This window comes from Neoarius graeffei, chromosome 1 (assembly GCF_027579695.1).
Source record: "Neoarius graeffei isolate fNeoGra1 chromosome 1, fNeoGra1.pri, whole genome shotgun sequence".
In the NCBI taxonomy this organism is placed as follows: Eukaryota; Metazoa; Chordata; class Actinopteri; order Siluriformes; family Ariidae; genus Neoarius; species Neoarius graeffei.
In genome coordinates, this window is record NC_083569.1 from 100,743,828 (window position 1) to 100,764,471 (window position 20,644).

At 41.9% G+C, this 20,644-nt stretch overlaps 1 protein-coding gene across 1 annotated transcript in view; it reads left to right on the forward strand.

Moving 5' to 3' along the window:
* The window catches only part of LOC132885684 (octopamine receptor beta-2R-like), a 135,267-nt gene that overhangs the window by 19,332 nt on the left and 95,291 nt on the right, over positions 1-20,644 (forward strand). The window contains exon 4 of the mRNA XM_060920318.1: positions 14,709-14,894. Coding sequence (XP_060776301.1) covers positions 14,709-14,894 — 186 coding nt within the window. The remainder of the gene's footprint in view (positions 1-14,708; positions 14,895-20,644) is intronic.

Below are 20,644 nucleotides of genomic sequence, written 5' to 3' on the forward strand. Positions count from 1 at the left end.
TTTGCTCCGCTGATAAAGACGTCTTTTCTTTTCCTCAAGAATCAGAGTTTCGCGCTTTTCTTTCACCTTTGGCCACGGTAGAGCCTAGAATCAAGCGATTTTAAACTCAGCTTGAGTTACAGCTGGTTTTGTTTGTTTATTCATTATACATACGTATAGACTGCAGCCCAAGCAGTTAATTAATGTTAGAAGCGACCGGATCCTTCTAATTAAAGCGCTGTGCACATTATTCTGATCAGAGACTCTCTTTTCACCACGAGTGACCACGCGTCAGACCAAGAAATCCTCTGCTTTCCACGGACGCGACTCACGTGCTCCACAACGGTGAAACTCAAAGTCTCCGAACATCTCATAATCTCGCGTAGAGACGAGATACTAAGTAAGACTGGCAAGTTTGGGCATAAAACTAGTCTTAGGAATTAGCTTTAGTGAAGTAGTGTGAATTTAAACTCAGGAACGGTTTAGTTGTTTACACTGTAGACACGCAGCGTGTTGAATTGATGATTGTTCTATTTTGTTTTAATCTCTCAATTGTTTAACAGATAAGCAGTGCATGCTTCTCTATTCCTCACTAACATCCTCAATTTCCTTATTACACATTTTGACCTCAAGATTTGAGTGGATTTAGTAGTGTTATGAGCTAGTCGGTTAGCTACCGGCTAGTCATTTGTTACTTAGAAACACATGGCCACAGGCCCCACAAACACACCTTAGCTAAACACATGGCTAATTCTTTTGTTTCATTAGCATCCAGGGCTAATTGTATTGTTTCAAGGGACCACGAGGTCGTCATCTTCCCCCCACAAACACACGTGGAGTTAGCTACCAGAGCTAATTCTTTTGTGTAGGCCACACACACAAGGCCTCTCTCTCTCTCTCTCTCTCTCTCTCACACACACACACACACACACACACACACACGCTCATCAAGTATATATCATATTTGTATATAATGATTCCAACTGCCATTATTCATTTTATCTTGGTTATAATAAATTCAATTAATTATTGAAATTGTGTGTTTATTTGCTTCCATATTCTTTGAAGTCACACAATCTCAAAGAATTCCAAGGTGCATATAGGTTGTGTAGTACGGTAAGTGATCATAATAATTTGGAATATACCGTAATTTAGCTGTTTGGTAATTTATTATTAAGCACCAAAATTAATGGTATGATTCAATGAGACTGATTCAATGAGACTGATTCAATGAGAATGATTCAATGGTATGATTCAATGAGACTGATTCAATGAAAACGATTCAATGAGACTGATTCAATTTAATTATTAACCTTCAGATTTAATGAGATTGATCACTTGTGACCTCACTGACTATTACATGCCTTGCTCTTGGAGTGATCTTTGTTGGTCGACCACTCCTGGGGTGGGTAACAATGGTTTTGAATTCCTCCATTTGTACACAATCCATCTGACTGTGGATTGGTGGAGTCCCAACTCTTTAGAGATGGTTTTGTAACCCTTTCCAGCCTGATGAGCTTCAACAATGCTTTTTCTGAGGGCCTCAGAAATCTCCTTTGTTCGTGCCATGATACACTTCCACAAACATGTGTTGTGAAGATCAGACTTTGATAGATCCCTGTTCTTTAAATAAAACAGGGTGCCCACTCACACCTGATTGTCATCCCATTGATTGAAAACACCTGACTCTAATTTCACCTTCAAATTAACTGCTAATCGTAGAGGTTCACATACTTTTGCCACTCACTCACAGCTATGTAAAACTGGATAATTTTCCTCAATAAATAGATGACCACGTATAATATTTTTGTCTCATTTGTTTAACTGGGTTCTCTTTATCTACTTTTAGGACTTGTGTGAAAATCTGATGATGTTTTAGGTCATGTTTATACAGAAATATAGAAAATTCTAAAGGGTTTACAAACTTTCAAGCACCACTCTATACCAAGTTTCAAATCCATATCATGAATAGTTTTGGATATATGCTCCGGAAACAAACATTGCTCTTAGAAACTAAGTCAAAATCTATTTTTTATGTAAAAATTAGAAAAACACTTTTTCAAAAATCCAAAATAGCAAAAGGCACCAGTTCACATGTAAATGTCTCCAAAATTAAATGCATGTCAACAGCAAAAAACAATCAGCCTTTACACCTCACAATCTATGGCAAAGCTATAGAATAAGTCACGGAGTTTGTCTACCTTGGCCATAAGTTATCATGCACTAATGCTGGTTCTACTGCTATTAACCACAGAATAGGTCTAGGCTGGGCTGCCTTTAACGAAAACAAAGATCTCTTAACGTCTCATATGATTCCTCTTCATATTAAAAGCAAAATTTACAACACATACATTTTACCAGTCATCCTTTATGGACTAGAATATGTAACTTGGATGTCAAACCTATGCAGAAAAATAGACACCTTTCAAAACCATATTTTGAGGTTCATAACAAATGACAGGTTAACAGACCACATCAAAATTGAGGATCTTCTTGAAGCTACTAAAATGACTCCCATAATGAATGTAATCAAGAGTAAAAACCCTCAAACTCTTTGGCCATGTAAAACGGGCAGAAAGAGGGCTTGCTAAGATCTGTGTCGAAGGTATGATAGAAGGCAAATGGAATAGAGGAAGATAGAGAAACTGTTGGCAAGACAATATATACCAACGGTCCAGTCTCAAGATCAATGACCTTAACAAAGCTACACATAACAAGAAACTTTGGAAGGTGATTTCTCATATTAGTGTGCAATCTGCTGCAGGCAGAGACACTGTTAGATGATGATGAAACCTCAAGAGCTTGCATACAGCTGAAAATTGAGTACTGCATTCTTCATCCATCCATCCATCCATTATCCATAACCGCTTATCCTGTGCAGGGTCGCAGGCAAGCTGGAGCCTATCCCAGCTGACTATGGGCGAGAGGTGGGGTACACCCTGGACAAGTTGCCAGGCTGACATATTGAGACACACAACCATTTACATTCACACCTACGGTCAATTTAGAGCCACCAATTAATCTAACACCATCGTGCCACTCTGAGTTCTAAACCCAGAATAGCATAACAAAGAAGCTAGCATAGCTGGGGTATACCATATAAAAGTGGGTATTGGCTGTTAATGGGACTGATGTGCTGCACTCAAATGTGTTCTCATTGTCACAGACAGTCTCTGTCAGGGACCAAACAGCAAGGCAAGAGGACACAGGAGGTTTTTGGTTCAAAAGGCAAGGTTTTATTTACCCAAAAATATAAAAAAAAGTTTACAAAGACTAAAATTAATAACTAGACCTATAAAAGAGGCCAACGAAATATAACTTGACTTGAAACACAAACATCTAACATGATGTTAACTGAACAAAAACTGGCTTGACACAACAAGACGAAAGGGAACATAGCGGCTTGGCCAAACCAAACAACACAGAAGGGGTAAACAAAAATAAACACTGACTACAAACAGATACAAAGCAAAACTTACTAAAGCCGAAATCCCCCTTGGGCACATGGTGAGACGTGGAACAGCCTAATGAGCAGGCTCCAAGATTTCAGTCTCCTCAGCCCTCAGCCACATCTTTTGCCCAACCAGGAAGGGACTGGCCCCAACGCTCAAGGTAACTCAAAGAAAACTCAAACAAAGAAACATAGCTTTCGCAACCCTATATTGTTAAAATATGTGCACTCCGTATAAAACAATGTAAGGTTAAAGCAATAAGCTGTAAATCAAACAAACTGTGTTGTGTCATTTACTGAAGTATGATTGTATAGATGACTGTAAATGATAGCCTTCTCAAGTGATAAAGTCACACAGGCTCAAGGAAACCCCTTCCACTCTGCAGGTCTTATTTGATTCTTGATGAAACTTTCCAGTTTGGGTAAGCCTGTGCCCACTGCAGCCTCAGGTGGTGTTTACATTAGACCGTATCCATCTCGTTTTCATCGCGGATACACTGTCCGTTCACATTAAAACGCCAGGAAACGACTCCACAGGCGGAACAACTTGAATCCGCCAGGGCCCACGTATTCAACCCAGTTCGTATCTGATCCGGTGCTGTGTAAACATTGAGGAACGCGGAAACGCTGTGCTGAGCTCTAGCTGACGTCGTCATTGGACAACGTCACTGTGACATCCACCTTCCTGATTCGCTGGCGTTGGGATCACACACACAGCGGCTCAGTCCCGAATCACTGCTCGTGTGCTTCACTCGCACGCTCTGTGAGCTGCGCAGGGCCGGAGTGCGCACCCTCCAGAGGGCACTCGCTGTTCAGGGTGGAGTGATTTGGAGCGCAGGAGGAAGCGCTGAGCCACACTGAGGTTTATTTACACATTTCAACTTATTTACCTCCTTCAGGCGCTTAAACTCAGTGAGAACATGAACATCACAGCCAGGTGTGTTTATCTGCTGGAGAAGGTGTTTGCTTGCCATCCTTCCACTTGCAAGTGGTGAGTGACTTGAGCATGCCCGATATGCACTGGGATCATGTGACGTGCCGTCTAATTAGTCATGTGATTAGCGTATCCGTGTATTGGTGTTGCTGTGTGCACGCGAATTGTTTTAAAAACGTTAATCTGATGATCCGCTGATACGGTCTAATGTAAACACCACCTCAGAATCCTGTTCTGAGCTGACATGAGTGAAAGCCAATCAGTTCCAAGTTTCCCAAAAGCATCATAGCACAAAGATCATTGCAGCACAATGAGCACTCTCTCTCCAAGTTAAGATGCTTTTGGGAAACCCACCACTGGTCTAATGCTGTGGTAGCCCTGCATGCTGCTTCGGTGCATGCTGATATGCTTTTCTGCTCAACATGGTTGTAAAAAGTGGTTATTTTAATTATCGTTGGCTTATGTTCAGCTTATAGCCATGTTCCTCTAACCTCTCTTATCAACAAAGAACTGCAGAACTACTCCTAACTGGAGTCTTTTGTTCTTATTATTTGGTCTAAATTCTAGAGATTGTTGTGTGTGAAAATCTCAGGAGATCAGCAGTTTCTGAAATAATCAAAACAGCCCATCTGGCACCAACAACCATCAATGAGATCATATTGGTCCCCATTGTGATGTTTGATTTGAAGATTAATTGATGCTCTTGACCTGTACCAGCATGATTTTATGCATAAGGCGCTTCTTGGCTGATTGGATAATTCCTTGAATGAGCAGGTGAGGCCATTGAGTCTATATTTGTAAACTGTACTAGAATAAAAAAAAACCTCAAAGTTCCTCTCTTGCCAGGATCTGGTCTTCCCAGGCAGTCTCCTGTCCCAGTACTACCCAACTCCTTGAGGTGCATGGGTGCAGTGCTGATCTCCGTTTCGGTAGCCCTCAGCCTCTCGCCTATTATATAGCTAGGGTTACAGTGGGGGTCCGGTCCTCTGGTAACCGCGAGAGTTTGACTTCCCCACTCACATCTGTATTGCAGCGTGCCTTGCCAGATGACAGTAGGTACCATTTTTATGCTGGTCTTTGGTATGACCCAACCGCAAGTAGAACTCACGATCTCCTAGTCAAGAGGTGAACATGCTAACCACTAGGCCAGCTCACGGTTGTACTAGAATAATACTATATAATAATATTATATATTCTATAGTAATAAAAGCTTCTATAACATATCTGTATGCAGCTCATTGAAATATTTCATATGATTAGCTGTTCAGATCACACTCTAGGGAACGTTCTTCATTTTCATCTAATTTAAAGTAGAAAATGGAAATGCCATTCCTGATTGTGAGGAGCGTAGCATTATGCAAGCCATGAGTGAATGACCCTATTTTTAATGAGGGTGTCAGCCTATTTGGGCAGGATGATGATCTTATTAGCTTGGCACTTTGCCCCCACCCTCACCCTTAGCCACTTCCCCACCAGAGCACCAGCTGTAAGTGAAAGCTCTAATGAGGGTCAACATTGTGTCTGCCATGAGTTTTGAAGACCTGTCCTCAATGTGGGCAACTTGGGAGCACTGTATCACATCTACAGAATCTGCAGAATAACACCGCACAGCTTTTGTTATGGGTCGTGAGATGTGGTGAGTAGGATCCAAGAGCAGAACACAGACCAGTAAATCCAATAATAAAAAATATTTAATAGGAGTAAAAAATAAACCAAAAATAATCTGGAAAAAGCTAGGGACAAAAAACGAGGCAGGCAAGGACAAAAAACGCTAGCATAAAAAACAGTCCAGACAAAAAACTTGAGACAAAAACGTAGTGCAAAAAAATGTGACAAGAAACAAGCAAAACAGAGAGCAAAATCCAAGAAGCAATAATGGCGCAGAGACGCCATGAAAAACCAACAAGATGTTCTGGCAAATCCTCTTCTGAGAATGGCATTTTTATACCCAGCAGAGCAAACCAGGAAGTGAATGCCGGCAAAATGGAAGTCCCATCCCGGATCCGGATTAGCGCTGAACTGGGAGATAATAAATCTCTGGGGTGGAAGTCCGGGGCAGAGCATGACAGCTTTGGGGTTTAGATGTCCTGAGTGGGATTGGTTTGCTATCTCAAACAAAACTGTTCATTCTGTTTTTGATCTAGTCTTGCTTATATTCAGTAACCTACTCAATCCAGAATACAAAATATTTCACTGTAAGTGAAAGTAAGCAAGAACTGGTTAGCATGAACTCATTTCCATGATGCTGTCTCATCTGTATAAGGTTAGGTTCCATTTTTAGAACCAGTTTTTGCCTAAGAATTTTAAAGGTGGCGGCACGGTGGTGTAGTGGTTAGCGCTGTCGCCTCACAGCAAGAAGGTCCTGGGTTCGAGCCCCGGGGCCGGCGAGGGCCTTTCTGTGTGGAGTTTGCATGTTCTCCCCATGTCCGCGTGGGTTTCCTCCGGGTGCTCCGGTTTCCCCCACAGTCCAAAGACATGCAGATTAGGTTAACTGGTGACTCTGAATTGACCGTAGGTGTGAGTGTGAATGATTGTCTGTGTCTATGTGTCAGCCCTGTGATGACCTGGCGACTTGTCCAGGGTGTACCCCGCCTTTCACCCGTAGTCAGCTGGGATAGGCTCCAGCTTGCCTGCGACCCTGTAGAAGGATAAAGCGGCTAGAGATAATGAGATGAGATGAGATGAATTTTAAAGGTAATATTTGGAGTTTAAATTCGACTAGCTGGCTCACATGGTTCATATAGTCCTCTAGAGCCATAATCCATCCATCCATCCATTATCCATAACCACTTATCCTGTGCAGGGTCACAAGCAAGCTGGGGCCTATCCCAGCTGACTATAGGTGAGAGGCAGGGTACACATCGCCAGACCATCACAGTGCTGACACATAGAGACAAACAACCGTTCACACTCACATTCACACCTACGGTCAATTTAGAGTCACCAACTAGCCTAACCTGCATGTCTTTGGACTGTGGGGGAAACCAGAGCACCCAGAGGAAACCCACACAGACGCAGGAAGAACATGCAAACTCCACACAGAAAGGCCCCCATTGGCCACTGGGCTCAAACCCAGAACCTTCTTGCTGTGAGGTGACAGTGCTAACCACTACACTACTGTGCCGCCCAGCCATAATACACTTGGTAAAAAATACAATTGTCATTGTTCAGAACAAATCTCTACTATTTCCATCTAGAAATGAAAGTAGTAGAGTCTTGGACCCTTAGAGATGCCTCAGCCATCTTGCTGGGGAACAGTGATGGGTTCAAGGCATAACCCTTTTTGCAGAGTCTTTACCTTCACCAATCATTGGTTTTAAACAGGACATTTAGATAGATAGATTTCAAATGAAGGGTTTCTATGCTACAGTAGCTCTTCTGTAGGATTGGACCATATGGACTAGCCTTCGACATCCATGACCCTGTCGCCAATTCACTGGTTGTCCTTTGGATCCTTAGACCACTTCTGGTAGGTACTAACCAGTGAGGTCTGCATTTGATAGTCTGAAGCTCCAGTCCATGCCCCCCTCGATATCAGCGTCTCGTGAGTCAGAAGCATTCTTTCTCTTGAAGCCACCCTTTACCATTTGATGCAGGAAGCCGTGCCATACAACCTCAATTTTGTTGACATCATCAGCAGATATCCGTCATGCTTGTACACTGTATAACAGGTGGGATCGAACACAAGCTACAAGGAATTTCACCCTAGTTGTCAGTAGGACGCGGTGGTCTGTGAAAACATGCTTTAGTTTGTTCCATTTCTGAAACGCCACACCAATCCTTGTGCTGAAGAAGTGAGAGGTTTCTGCATTTGAGTTACTGATATTGTGTCCAAGATATTTAAAGTTGTGCACGTTCTTGATCTTATTACCACCAAGAGAGACAAGGCTCTCCTGTCCTTTAACATCTTCACTGACATTAAAAGGCATTGTTTCTGTTTTTACATATGACATTTGTAATCCAAAATGGGTAAAGGTGTCATCATAGATTTGGAGAATTGTTTGTAGTTGTTCGATGGATTCAACAAAGATAAGCTGATTGTCTGCGTATAGTAGTTCAGTTATACGATTCTCCGCTGTCGCAGGAGCTTTCTTGCGTAATTCTCTAGGAGACACCTCGTTCGGAATATAGAACTTGATCGCAAAGCCTGCTTCTAGATATACTTTTGCTATCTCATACCGTGCAACCCTGACCAAAAAATCCATATAAATATTAAAAAGCTCTTGAAACTCTTGATTTGTATCTGCATGATTTTATGCATCAATGGATGGGCTGATTAGATAACTGCATCAAACAGCAGGTGGGTGGATAGGTGCTCTTAATAAAGTGGCCAGTGAGTGTATATGCCACTTTATATACAGTATTAATTTCTGATTCCCAAAGCAAAAGTCATTTCCCACTCTTCATGCTCTTGATTAGAGGACTGAATTACTCTATTTTAAATAAAACCTTTTTCATCATATTAGCCATCAAGCTATTTAGGAAATACGGCTCAGCATTCAGCTGCTTGGAGCTCGGTCATGTTAATTAGCTTCGAGATTATAAGTCGTTACGCTTCTTGAACATTCGACACTAATGTTTAATCCTTTTCAAAAGACAAGATAATGGACGTGAATGTAAATCTCAGTAGACTTTTGAGACGGAAACCTCAACAGGGACCTTCAGAGAGACAGAAGGATGAGAAGTTGATTAGCATATTAGCCTTAGTTAAAATCTCCAGTGGGGAATTATGCTTGTTCACGTTTTATTTAATGCCCTATAAAATTAAAGTCAATGGCCGGTATAAGATCAGTGACAGCTGTTAGAATCCATTAAGACCCCAATTTGGTCTAATTTTCTTGAGTGTTATATAGATGGTAATTGGTTTCGACAAATTCGGGTGCATGTTTTCTGATAAAATTAAGAAATAGATCATTAGAAATAGATTTTTGGAGATGAATTAGCTTTAAAAATGCATTAATATTAAGTAAAGTTATTCAGTAGATTGGAAATATGTTCTTGGATATATTTTTTAAAAATGCAATATACGCACAACACAATCAGGTACAGGCGACATGGTGGTGTAGTGGTTAGCGCTGTCACCTCACAGCAAGAAGGTCCGGGTTCGAGCCCCGGGGCCGGCAAGGGCCTTTCTGTGCGGAGTTTGCATGTTCTCCCCGTGTCCGTGTGGATTTCCTCTGGGTGCTCCGGTTTCCCCCACAGTCCAAAGACATGCAGGTTAGGTTAACTGGTGACTCTAAATTGACTGTAGGTGTGAATGTGAGTGTGAATGGTTGTCTGTGTCTATGTGTCAACCCTGTGATGACCTGGCGACTTGTCCAGGGTGTACCCCGCCTTTCGCCCGTAGTCAGCTGGGATAGGCTCCAGCTTGCCTGCGACCCTGTAGAAGGATAAAGCGGCTAGAGATAATGAGATGAGATGAGAAATTCGGGTGCATGTTTTCTGATAAAATTAAGAAATAGATCATTAGAAATTGATTTTTGGAGATGAATTAGCTTTAAAAATGCATTAATATTAAGTAAAGTTATTCAGTAGATTAGAAATATGTTCTTGGATATATTTTTTAAAAATGCAATATACGCACAACACAATCAGCTACAGGCGACATGGTGGTGTAGTGGTTAGCGCTGTCGCCTCACAGCAAGAAGGTCCGGGTTCGAGCCCCGTGGCCAGCGAGGGCCTTTCTGTGTAGAGTTTGCATGTTCTCCCCGTGTCCGCGTGGGTTTCCTCCGGGTGCTCCAGTTTCCCCCACAGTCCAAAGACATGCAGGTTAGGTTAACTGGTGACTCTAAATTGACCGTAGGTGTGAATGGTTGTCTGTGTCTATGTGTCAGCCCTGTGATGACCTGGCGACTTGTCCAGGGTGTACCCTGCCTTTCACCTGTAGTCAGCTGGGATAGGCTCCAGCTTGCCTGCGACCCTGTAGAACAGGATAAAGTGGCTAGAGATAATGAGATGAGACAATTAGCTATACTGAAATCCTTTTTACAAAAAAAATGATTAATTATATGATACATAAAGCTTGTTTTATTCAGATTGTCATTTCATCGTCGATAAACAGCTTAATTATTTCAATTCTGACACCATTGCACCATTCGTATCCAAGTGCATTATTACTAAATATGTAATGAGTAGTTTAGAGCAATAAAAGATCAATAAAGAGACAAGGTGTGGTCAAATAGAAGCAGCAGAACACAGTGACATTTAACTGTCAGAAACATGTGAAAAATATTGTCATTGCCCTTAAATTTAATTACACTGAGCGGCAGTGGACCACGGGGAAGGAGACAAAATGTCAGCACCTCAGCGACACCTCCCACCTCCTGAATAGCAGATCATGGAGCAGAAAACCCAGCATGCCTGTGTCTCATTAATTCATCAGGCTGTAATTACTAAAGAGAAGAGGATCGCATAATATCCTGACACCTTAAATTATTGACACACGTGTAGGTTCACTAATATCAGTCATCAATGAATGAGTCTTCATTATTCACTGTTTGTTTATTTGCCTTGGAGTTAGTCATATGGGATTCGATTATATGCTGAGGGGAGTGTATGTTGCTTCTGTGATTATATGGGATTTGATTATGTAGAAATTTAGGTAGTTACAGCCAGGTTCTTGCCTGAACTGATAATCATATCATCAGTTTTTCTCTGGCTAATCAGACACAAGGTCTTGCCAGAGCCACCACTCTTGCCAGAGCAGTTGAAGAGTCAGATATTTCACGACTCTTCATGGTAGAATTGGTAGAGTTCAATTAAATTTGTTTTTTTTTTTCTTGGCATGGACTCGACTTATAAGCACAGTCCATATATTTTCAAAAGGGCTGAAGTCAGGACTTGTTTTAATGTTAATGTTAGTCTGCTTTATCCTCCACAACCAGCTCTGATGCGTGTTTGGGTTCATTGTCCTGTTGTAACTCCCAAGTCCCAAGTTGTGTTCAAGTTTCTGATGGTTTATGCTGAAGAATTCTGAGGTAGTCCTCCTTCTTCATTATTCCATCCACTTTGTGCAATAAACTAGTTCCACTGGCAGCAAAACAGCCCCAGACCATGATGATCCTACCACCACCACCAGCTGGTACAGTGTTCCTCTGTACATGGTGGTCATTGTGGCCAAACAACTCAATATTTGTCTCATCTGACCATACAGCTATCCTCCAGAAGGCTTTTTCTTTGTCTGTGTGATCAGCTTCAAACTTTAGTTAAGCCTGAAGGTGTCAATTTTGGAGCAGGGGGTTATTTCTTGGATAGCAGCCTCTTAGTCCATGGTGATCTGAACTGTAGACAGTGATCCATCAGCTTCCAGTTCATGGCAGGGCTGTGCCATGGTGGTTCCCAGGTTGTTCCTGACCATCCAGACCAATTTCCTTTCAGCTAAGGGTGACAGTTTGGGTTTTCTTGAAGCAAAGTGGCTTGGTAAAGTGACTACACCTCACAAGAACTTTCATACAATTGTTTGAACTGATCTTGGAATTTGCAGTTGTTTAGAAATGGCTCCAAGAGACATTCCGGAGTTGTGTATATCTGTGATCCTCTTTCTTAGATCTGCACTGAGCTCCTTGGACTTTCCCATTTTACTGTGTGTTGGTCAATCCAGTGAGTGCTGTAAACAAACCCTTTTTATGAAGGCACAGAGAAGCTACCAGCTGTAGTCAATCATGATCACTAATGCCCCTTTTCCACCAAAGCAGTTCCAGGGCTGGTTCGGGGCCAGTGCTTAGTTTGGAACCGGGTTTTCTGTTTCCACTGACAAAGAACTGGCTCTGGGGCCAGAAAAACCGGTTCCAGGCTAGCACCAACTCTCTGCTGGGCCAGAGGAAAGAACTGCTTACGTCAGCGGGGAGGCGGAGTTGTTAAGACCAACAACAATAACAAGACCGTGAAAGATCGCCATTTTTAAGCGACGAGAAGCAGCAGCTGTACAAACGCGAAGTCAGCCATTATTATTATTGTTGTTGTTGTTGCTGCTGCTTCTTCCATGTTGTTTTTGCTTCGATATTCGCGCCAAGGTTTATGCAAATGTAGCGACGTAACTGATGTATACAGCAACATAATGACGTATACAGCGACGTAATGACGTGTCTTCCCTTAGCACCGCGAGCGATGGAAAAGCAAACTGGTTCTCAGCTGGCTCGCAAGTTGAACGAGTTGTGAACCAGCACCAGCACTGGCCCCAAACCAGCCCTGGAACTGATTTGGTGGAAAAGGGGTATATCAGGAAGTTAAGAGACCTCGGCCTTGGCAAGATAAGAGACATTTTGGAAGTTTCAGCACCTCTGAATTAATAATCTAAGTGAGCGTATGTATATTTTTGACCCTGTATGTATAATTTTGACCCTGTGTTGATTTCAGAAAACCCAAAGAAAATTAAAACTTGTGCACCAAATTCTAGTGTTTTTTTTTTTTTTATTAAAGATGTATGCTGTACAGTACAATTATTCTGTCACAGAAAAAGACCAGTTCAAAGAAATGACCGAAAGCCCAAATATTGCCATGACATTCATATCCAAGATGACATTCATGTGACTGTATGTAAACTTCTGAGCACAACTGTATATGGAATTATGTGGTAAACAAAAACATGTTAAAAACAAAGTGTTTGATATTTTACATTCTTCAAAGTTGCCAGTGTTTACCTTGATGACACTTTGTACACTATTGGCATTATCGTAACCAGCTTCATGAGGTAGTCACCTGGAACGCTTTTCAATTAACAGGTGTGCCTTGTCAAAAGTTAATTAGTGGATGAGTTTCTTGCCTTTTTAAAGCATTCGAGATCAAAGAGTAAATAGTACCTAGACTGCATTTCCGCAGAGAAAATGCAAAGTGTGCTTGCTGAGCTGTAGCAGAACAGCTATCATGCTAGCATGCTAAAAGCTATCATGCCAACATGCTAATGCCAACATGCTAACAACTAGCATGCTAACAGTTAGCATACTAACATGCTAAAAGCTAGCATGTTAACATGTTAATGCTAATATGCTAATAGATAACATGCTAACAGCTAGCATTCTAACATGCTAATGATTAACATGCTATTTGTTAAAATTCTAACACTTTAAGGCTAATATGCTGACAGCTATCATGCTAACAGGCTAACATGCTAATGGCTACTATGTTAACTTTTAGCATGCTAATGCGCTGAGGGTGACATGCTAACAGCTAACATGCTCAAGCGAACTCGCTAACAGCAAACATGTGAACTCTGCATGCTACCATGCTAATCCTAACATGTTAACAGCTCTCATGATAACATGCTAATGGTGAACATGCTAACAACTCGCGAGCTAACAGCAGGCATGATATCATAATGGGTAACATGCTAACAGCTAGCATGGTAACACATGAATGCTTATATGCTAATTGCTATCGTGTGTGTGTAAGTATTCTTAATAAAGTGGCCATTGAGTTGAAGTTGATTTGCTGTCAAAGTCTCAAATGATCAGATCCTTGCCAAATGCATCATCACCTATGGGGGAAGGGAGGAATGATTCAGTCAAGCTTCCATTGATTAGCGGCAAAATGGAGAAAAAATTAACGGATGAAAGGCAAGACAAAGACGAGTGCGGGTCAGAACCGATATCATGTGTGTGATGGTGATTTGGCTTGAGGTGCCGTATGAAGTTTGGTGGATGTGTGGTGAAGCGTTACTGAGCAAAACTCCATTCATTTGAATGGGGCCAAAAATCAATGGAAGCCTATGGTGGTGAAAAGAGATGCGTGAAAACCAAGGAAAAGACGAGTGCAGGTCTCAGATGAGGGGATGGATCTGTGCGGGGACTTGGCCTGAGGCATCAAGTGAAGTTTCTTGAAGTTTGGTCACTTGGTTAAAAAAAGTGATGGAGAGTGAAAGTTTTTCTCCTGAAACACCATTCATTTTCAATGGGGCCAAAAATCAATGCAAGCCTATGGAGGAAAAAGGGATGAACAAAAAGAAAGGAAAAATATGAGTGCGGGTCAGAACCGATTGCATGTATGTGTCGGGGGAGTTGGCCTGAAGTATCACATGAGGTTTGGTGCATCTGCAATGGAGCGTGTCCGAGTAGGACGATTCGATTCATGAGCCCTATTCATTCTCTATGGGAAAAAAAACAAAAGAAAAACAACAAGAACAAAAGAATGGGCACGTTGATCCAAAAGCTGTATACAAGCACACTACACCACTTTGGGCCAGACGTCTCAGAGTTGGAACGGTGTCTCTATCTCGAATGACCAAGGAGGAGTAGTGGATCCAAAAAACGTGTTGGAATAAGGCAGAATAAGTAAACTTAAGAAGAAATAATAAAAATACACTAACTATTCCCCAACTGTAGTAACCCATGTTACTGCACGGTGGTGTAGGACAGACATCACACCACTGTCCTGGCCTCAACCACCACTGCCACCTGTACTACTGCTATTGCCAGTGAGGAAAAAAGCTGCTACATCTACAGTACCATCATCAGACCTGTGCCCTCCGTCTCCGCATCTACAGTAAACCCTGAGGTTACTGGCCCCTCCACATGGCCCATAATGTCTGCCAGTCAGGTAACTCCTGGGTTTGGTGATTCATCTATATCATTCCCTCCAACTGTGCCCATATACCCACAACTCAGACCATTATCACATCATGCCATATTAGCAGTCCTTCAATTTGGGCAAGAGCTACACAATACAAGCATAAGCTGAAGGAACACCCGTCAGGAGTAGGAGCCAAACTTTCATGGGTGCAAAAAATCTGCACACACTGTGGCAAGTTCAAAGAATGAGCTGTAAATAATAAATCTGTAAATATGGTATATAAATATGGTTGCATTGTACGTATACTAGTGCATCTCAAAAAAATAGAATATTGTGAAAAAGTTCAATATTTTCCATCAGTTATTTAAGAAAGTGAAAATGTTATATATTATAGACTCATTACACATAAACTAAAATGTTTCAAGCATTTTTCTATTTTAATTTTAATCAGTATGGCATACAGTACAAAAACATAAAAAAGCCATCTCAAAATATTAGAATATTTCTTGAAAATTTTTCGCCTCTCATCCGAAAGGCTTCCTCAGTTCTGTCTGACTAATAGGGAGTATCCAGTATTTATCCTCTCATGGATCATCATAGAATCCGAATCAGAATGCTGATGGCTGCATTGTAGGTGGCTGATAAAAGATGTCTTATGGCCCTTTTCCACTACCCTTTTTCAGCTCACTTCAGCTCGCTTCAGCTCACTTCAGCCCGACACGGCTCGCGTTTCGACTACCAAAAACCAGCACGACTCAGCTCGTTTCAGCCCTGCTTAGCCCCTAAAACTCGCACCGTTTTGGGGTAGGGCTGAAGCGAGCCAAACCGTGCTGACTGAGGCTGGGGGCGTGAGCAGACACTCCCCTGTGCACTGATTGGTGAGGAGGAGTGTCCTCACATGCCCACACACACCCCGCGAGCGCGCTGGGATCTGTAAACACCGCAAACCCGGAAGAAGAAGAATTACGAATTACGAGAATTTCTGAAGCCTTATGCGCCTCACCTCATCTATACGCTCTTGCCAGTATCTGTCCGCGTTGTCGGTGACAACAAGCCACAGCACCGAGACCAGCAACACTAACGACTCCATGTCCTCCATGTTTATTGTTTACTATTCGGGTCGTGAGACTACTGCTTAAAAGCTCACTGAATCAGTGACATACAGAGCATCGTGGACGAGTTCGCGGAGCGCAAGGCTCGCCGTATGCCCTTCAAATAATGCGCGCAGTAGGCTATTGATGTTTTATTATGAGCCATGTACAGTATCCTAATGTTTTTTGTTTCTGAGTTACATGTTCGTTTGAAGGACTTGATGTACTAAATAACATAGTTGCACCCGGTAGTGTTGAAATTGGTAAACACCGCAGTTGCGGACATTTTGTAGCCTAAAATGATGTTATGATAAGCTTTAATAAAGGGTCCGGTCATTTGCCCCGCCCCCGCCCGGCTCTGACTTGTTCCGCCACTGTCACTGATGTCACTGTTTGCGCTGCTTAACGACATCACATGACGTCCACCCACTTTCGCTAACTCCACCCAATGTGTCCACCCACTTCCAGCCAGCACGGTTCAGCGTGGTTGTAGTCGAAATGCAACTCCAACAGCCCCGCTCAGCCCGACTCAGCTCGACTCGGCACGGCACGGCTCAGCCGCGTTTGTAGTGGAAAAGCGGCATTAGACACCCACCTCTGTTCAGTGATGGTCGTTCCAGGTTGACAAAAATGAACGATCCTCTCTGGCTAAGATGTCTGCCAGTTTTCTGGAAGTCCTCTCATACTCCCGCACCAGTCAAAGGGATCTCATCCCAAAGTGCGTAGAAACATATCTATGAAGAATCTCAGTCATCCAGGTACATAGTAATCTGTGGTTGGTAGAAGAGAGCAACTGGACTTGCTTGAAGATTCTTGAAAACGTTTCGAACTTGCTTGAACGTTTTCAAGAATCTTCAAGCAAGTCCAGTTGCTCTCTTCTACCAACCACAGATTACTATGTACCTGGATGACTGAGATTCTTCACAGATATATTAGAATATTTCATTTCGAGTTTGAGTAAAACAGTATGAACACAGTGTATCTCTCGGTCTAGTTCAGTACACACAACCACAATCATGGGGAAGTCTGCTGACTTGACTGTTGTCCAGAAGATGATCACTGATGCCCTCCACAAGGAGGGTAAGCCACAAAAGGTCATTGCTGAAAAGGGTGGCTGGAAAAGGTGCACAAGCAACAGGGATGGGCACAGTCTTGAGAGGATTGTCAAGAAAAGTTGATTCAAGAACTTGGGAGTGCTTCACAAGGAGTGGACTGAGGCTGGTGTCAGTGTATTAAGACCCATCACGAACAGACATCTTCAAGAAAGGGGATACAACTTTCGCATTCCTAATATCAAGCTACTCCTGAGCCAGAGCCAAAGTCAGAAGTGTCTTATCTGGGCTAAGGAGAGAAAGAAATGGACTGTTACTCAGTGGTCCAAAGTCCTCTTTTCAGATGAAAGTACATTTTGCATTTAATTTGGAAATCACAGTTCTAGAGTCTGGAGGAAGAGTGGAGAGGCACAGAATCCAAAGTGTTTGAAGTCCAGTGTGAAGTTTCCACAGTCTGTGATGATTTGGGGTGCCATGTCATCTGCTGGTGTTGGTCCACTATATTTTATCAAGTCCAAAGTCAACACAGCCATCAACCAGGAGATTTTAGAGCACTTCATGCTTCCATCTGCTGACGAGCTTTTTGGAGATGTTGATTTCCTTTTCCAGCAGGACTTAGCACCAACCCACAGTGCCAAAACTACTACCAAATGGTTTGCTGACCATGATATTACTGTGTTTGATTGGCCAGCCAACTTGCCTGACCTGAACCCCATAGAGAATCTATGGGGTATAGTCAAAAGGAAGATGAGAAACACCCGACCCAAAAATACAGATACGCTGAAGGCCACTATCAAAGCAACCTGGGCTTCAATAACACCTCAGCAGTGCCACAGACTGATCACCTCCATGCCACACCGCATTGATACAGTAATTCATGGTAAAGGAGCCCCAACCAAGTATTAAGTGTATAAATGAATATACTTATCAGAAGTTGGACATTTCTGTATTGTAAATCCTTTTTTTTGATTGATCTTAGGGAATATTCTAATAATTTGAGATACTGGATTTCTGATTTTCATGAGCTATAAGCCATAATCATCAAAATTAAAACAAAAAAGGCTTTAAATATTTCACTTTACATGTAATGAATATAGAATATATGAAAGTTTACCTTTTTGAATTAAATTATGAAAAAAGGAACTTTTTCATGGTATTCTAATTTTTTTTAGATGCACTAGTATATTGTAAATACTTTTCACTTTTATGACATTTCTTTCATAATCAGGTTAAATAATAGCTTTTAAATTTTCTAAACTGTAAAAAAAAAACCTGTGGTTTTGTCGGCAGTTTATTCAATACGGTGATCTGGAATCTGGAAATAATCTTTATCTGTAATTAATTGCATCTCGGACAAACTGATAGTTTTTATGACTTTTCATTCTTAATCATGTTCGATTATAACTTTTAAATTGTTTAAACTGTAATACTGTTGTGGAGTCAGCAATTTATTCAGTATAATTTATACAATATCTTCAAGCCGCCATGTAATGTTCTTTATATTATATGGACACATCCATAAAAGGGAAAAAAAAAACCCTATGTTAGTTAATCAAAGGGTGGCACAGTGGTGTAGTGGTTAGCACTGTTGCCTCACAGCAAGAAGGTTCTGGGTTCAAGCCCAGTGGCTGATAGGGGCCTTTCTGTGTGGAGTTTGCATGTTCTTCCCGTGTCTGCAGGTTTCCTCTGGGTGCTCCGGTTTCCCCCACAGTCCAAAGACATGCAGGTTAAGTAAAAATACCCAGCCACTGGGGTCGCACAAGACAGTGCATACTTGGTGGCAGTCCCAAGCCTGGATAGATTTGAAGGCCAAGAGTGAGATTAGCGTTGAGCTAAACTGGCTATTAACTTGCTGAAAATAGTCATTATTATGTCAAGAACTGCTCAGCTAAGTAAAGAGACATGACATTCATCATTGCTTTAAGACATGAATTGACTTTTAATTCAGAAAAAGAAAGAAAAAAACATTGAATTAGAAGGTGTGTCGAAACTCTTGAGTGGTACTCTATTCAATTCAATTTCACCTTTGGACGAAACCGGAGCACCCTAAGGAAACCCACACAAACAACATGCAAACTCCACACAGAAAGGCCGTCGCCAGCCTCGAACCCAGGACCTTCTTGCTGTGAGGCAACAGTGCTAACCACTACACCACCGTGCTGCCCCATTTCTGATAATAGATAACCCTAAATATTGCATACAGCGCTCAGCGTAAATGAGTCCATCCCCTTTGAAAAGTAACATTTTAAACAATATCTCAATGAACACAAACAATTTCCAAAATGTTGACAAGTTTAATATAACATCTGTTTAACTTATAACGTGAAAGTAAGGTTAATAATATAACTTCGATTACACATTTTTCAGTTTTACTCAAATTAGGGTGGTGCAAAACTGAGTACGCCCCACAACAAAAACTACAACCATGATTCCAAAAGAGTTGGGACAAAGTGCAAATTGTAAATAAAAACGGAATGCAATAATTTACAAATCTCAAAAACTGATATTGTATTCACAATAGAACATAGACAACATATCAAATGTCGAAAGTGAGACATTTTGAAATGTCATGCCAAATATTGGCTCATTTGAAATTTCATGACAGCAACACATCTCAGAAAAGTTGGGACAGGGGCAATAAGAGGCTGGAAAAGTTAAAGGTACAAAAAAGGAACAGCTGGAGGAGCAAATTGCAACTCATTAGGTCAATTGGCAATAGGTCATTAACATGACTGGGTATAAAAAGAGCATCTTGGAGTGGCAGCGGCTCTCAGAAGTAAAGATGGGAAGAGGATCACCAATCCCCCTAATTCTGTGCCGACAAATAGTGGAGCAATATCAGAAAGGAGTTCGACAGTGTAAAATTGCAAAGAGTTTGAACATATCATCATCTACAGTGCATAATATCATCAAAAGATTCAGAGAATCTGGAAGAATCTCTGTGTGTAAGGGTCAAGGCCAGAAAACCATACTGGGTGCCCGTGATCTTCGGGCCCTTAGACGGCACTGCATCACAAACAGGCATGCTTCTGTATTGGGAATCACAAAATGGGCTCAGGAATATTTCCAGAGAACATTATCTGTGAACACAATTCACCGTGCCATCCGCCGTTGCCAGCTAAAACTCTATAGTTCAAAGAAGAAGCTGTATCTAAACATGATCCAGAAGCGCAGATGTCTTTTCTGGGCCAAGGCTCATTTAAAATGGACTGTGGCAAAGTGGAAAACTGTTCTGTGGTCAGACGAATCAAAATTTGAAGTTCGTTATGGAAATCAGGGACACCGTGTCATTCGGACTAAAGAGGAGAAGGACGACCCAAGTTGTTATCAGCGCTCAGTTCAGAAGCCTGCATCTCTGACGGTATGGGGTTGCATTAGTGCGTGTGGCATGGGCAGCTTACACATCTGGAAAGACACCATCAATGCTGAAAGGTATATCCAGGTTCTAGAGCAACATATGCTCCCATCCAGATGACGTCTCTTTCAGGGAAGACCTTGCATTTTCCAACATGACAATGCCAAACCACATACTGCATCAATTACAGCATCATGGCTGCGTAGAAGAAGGGTCCGGGTACTGAACTGGCCAGCCTGCAGTCCAGATCTTTCACCCATAGAAAACATTTGGCGCATC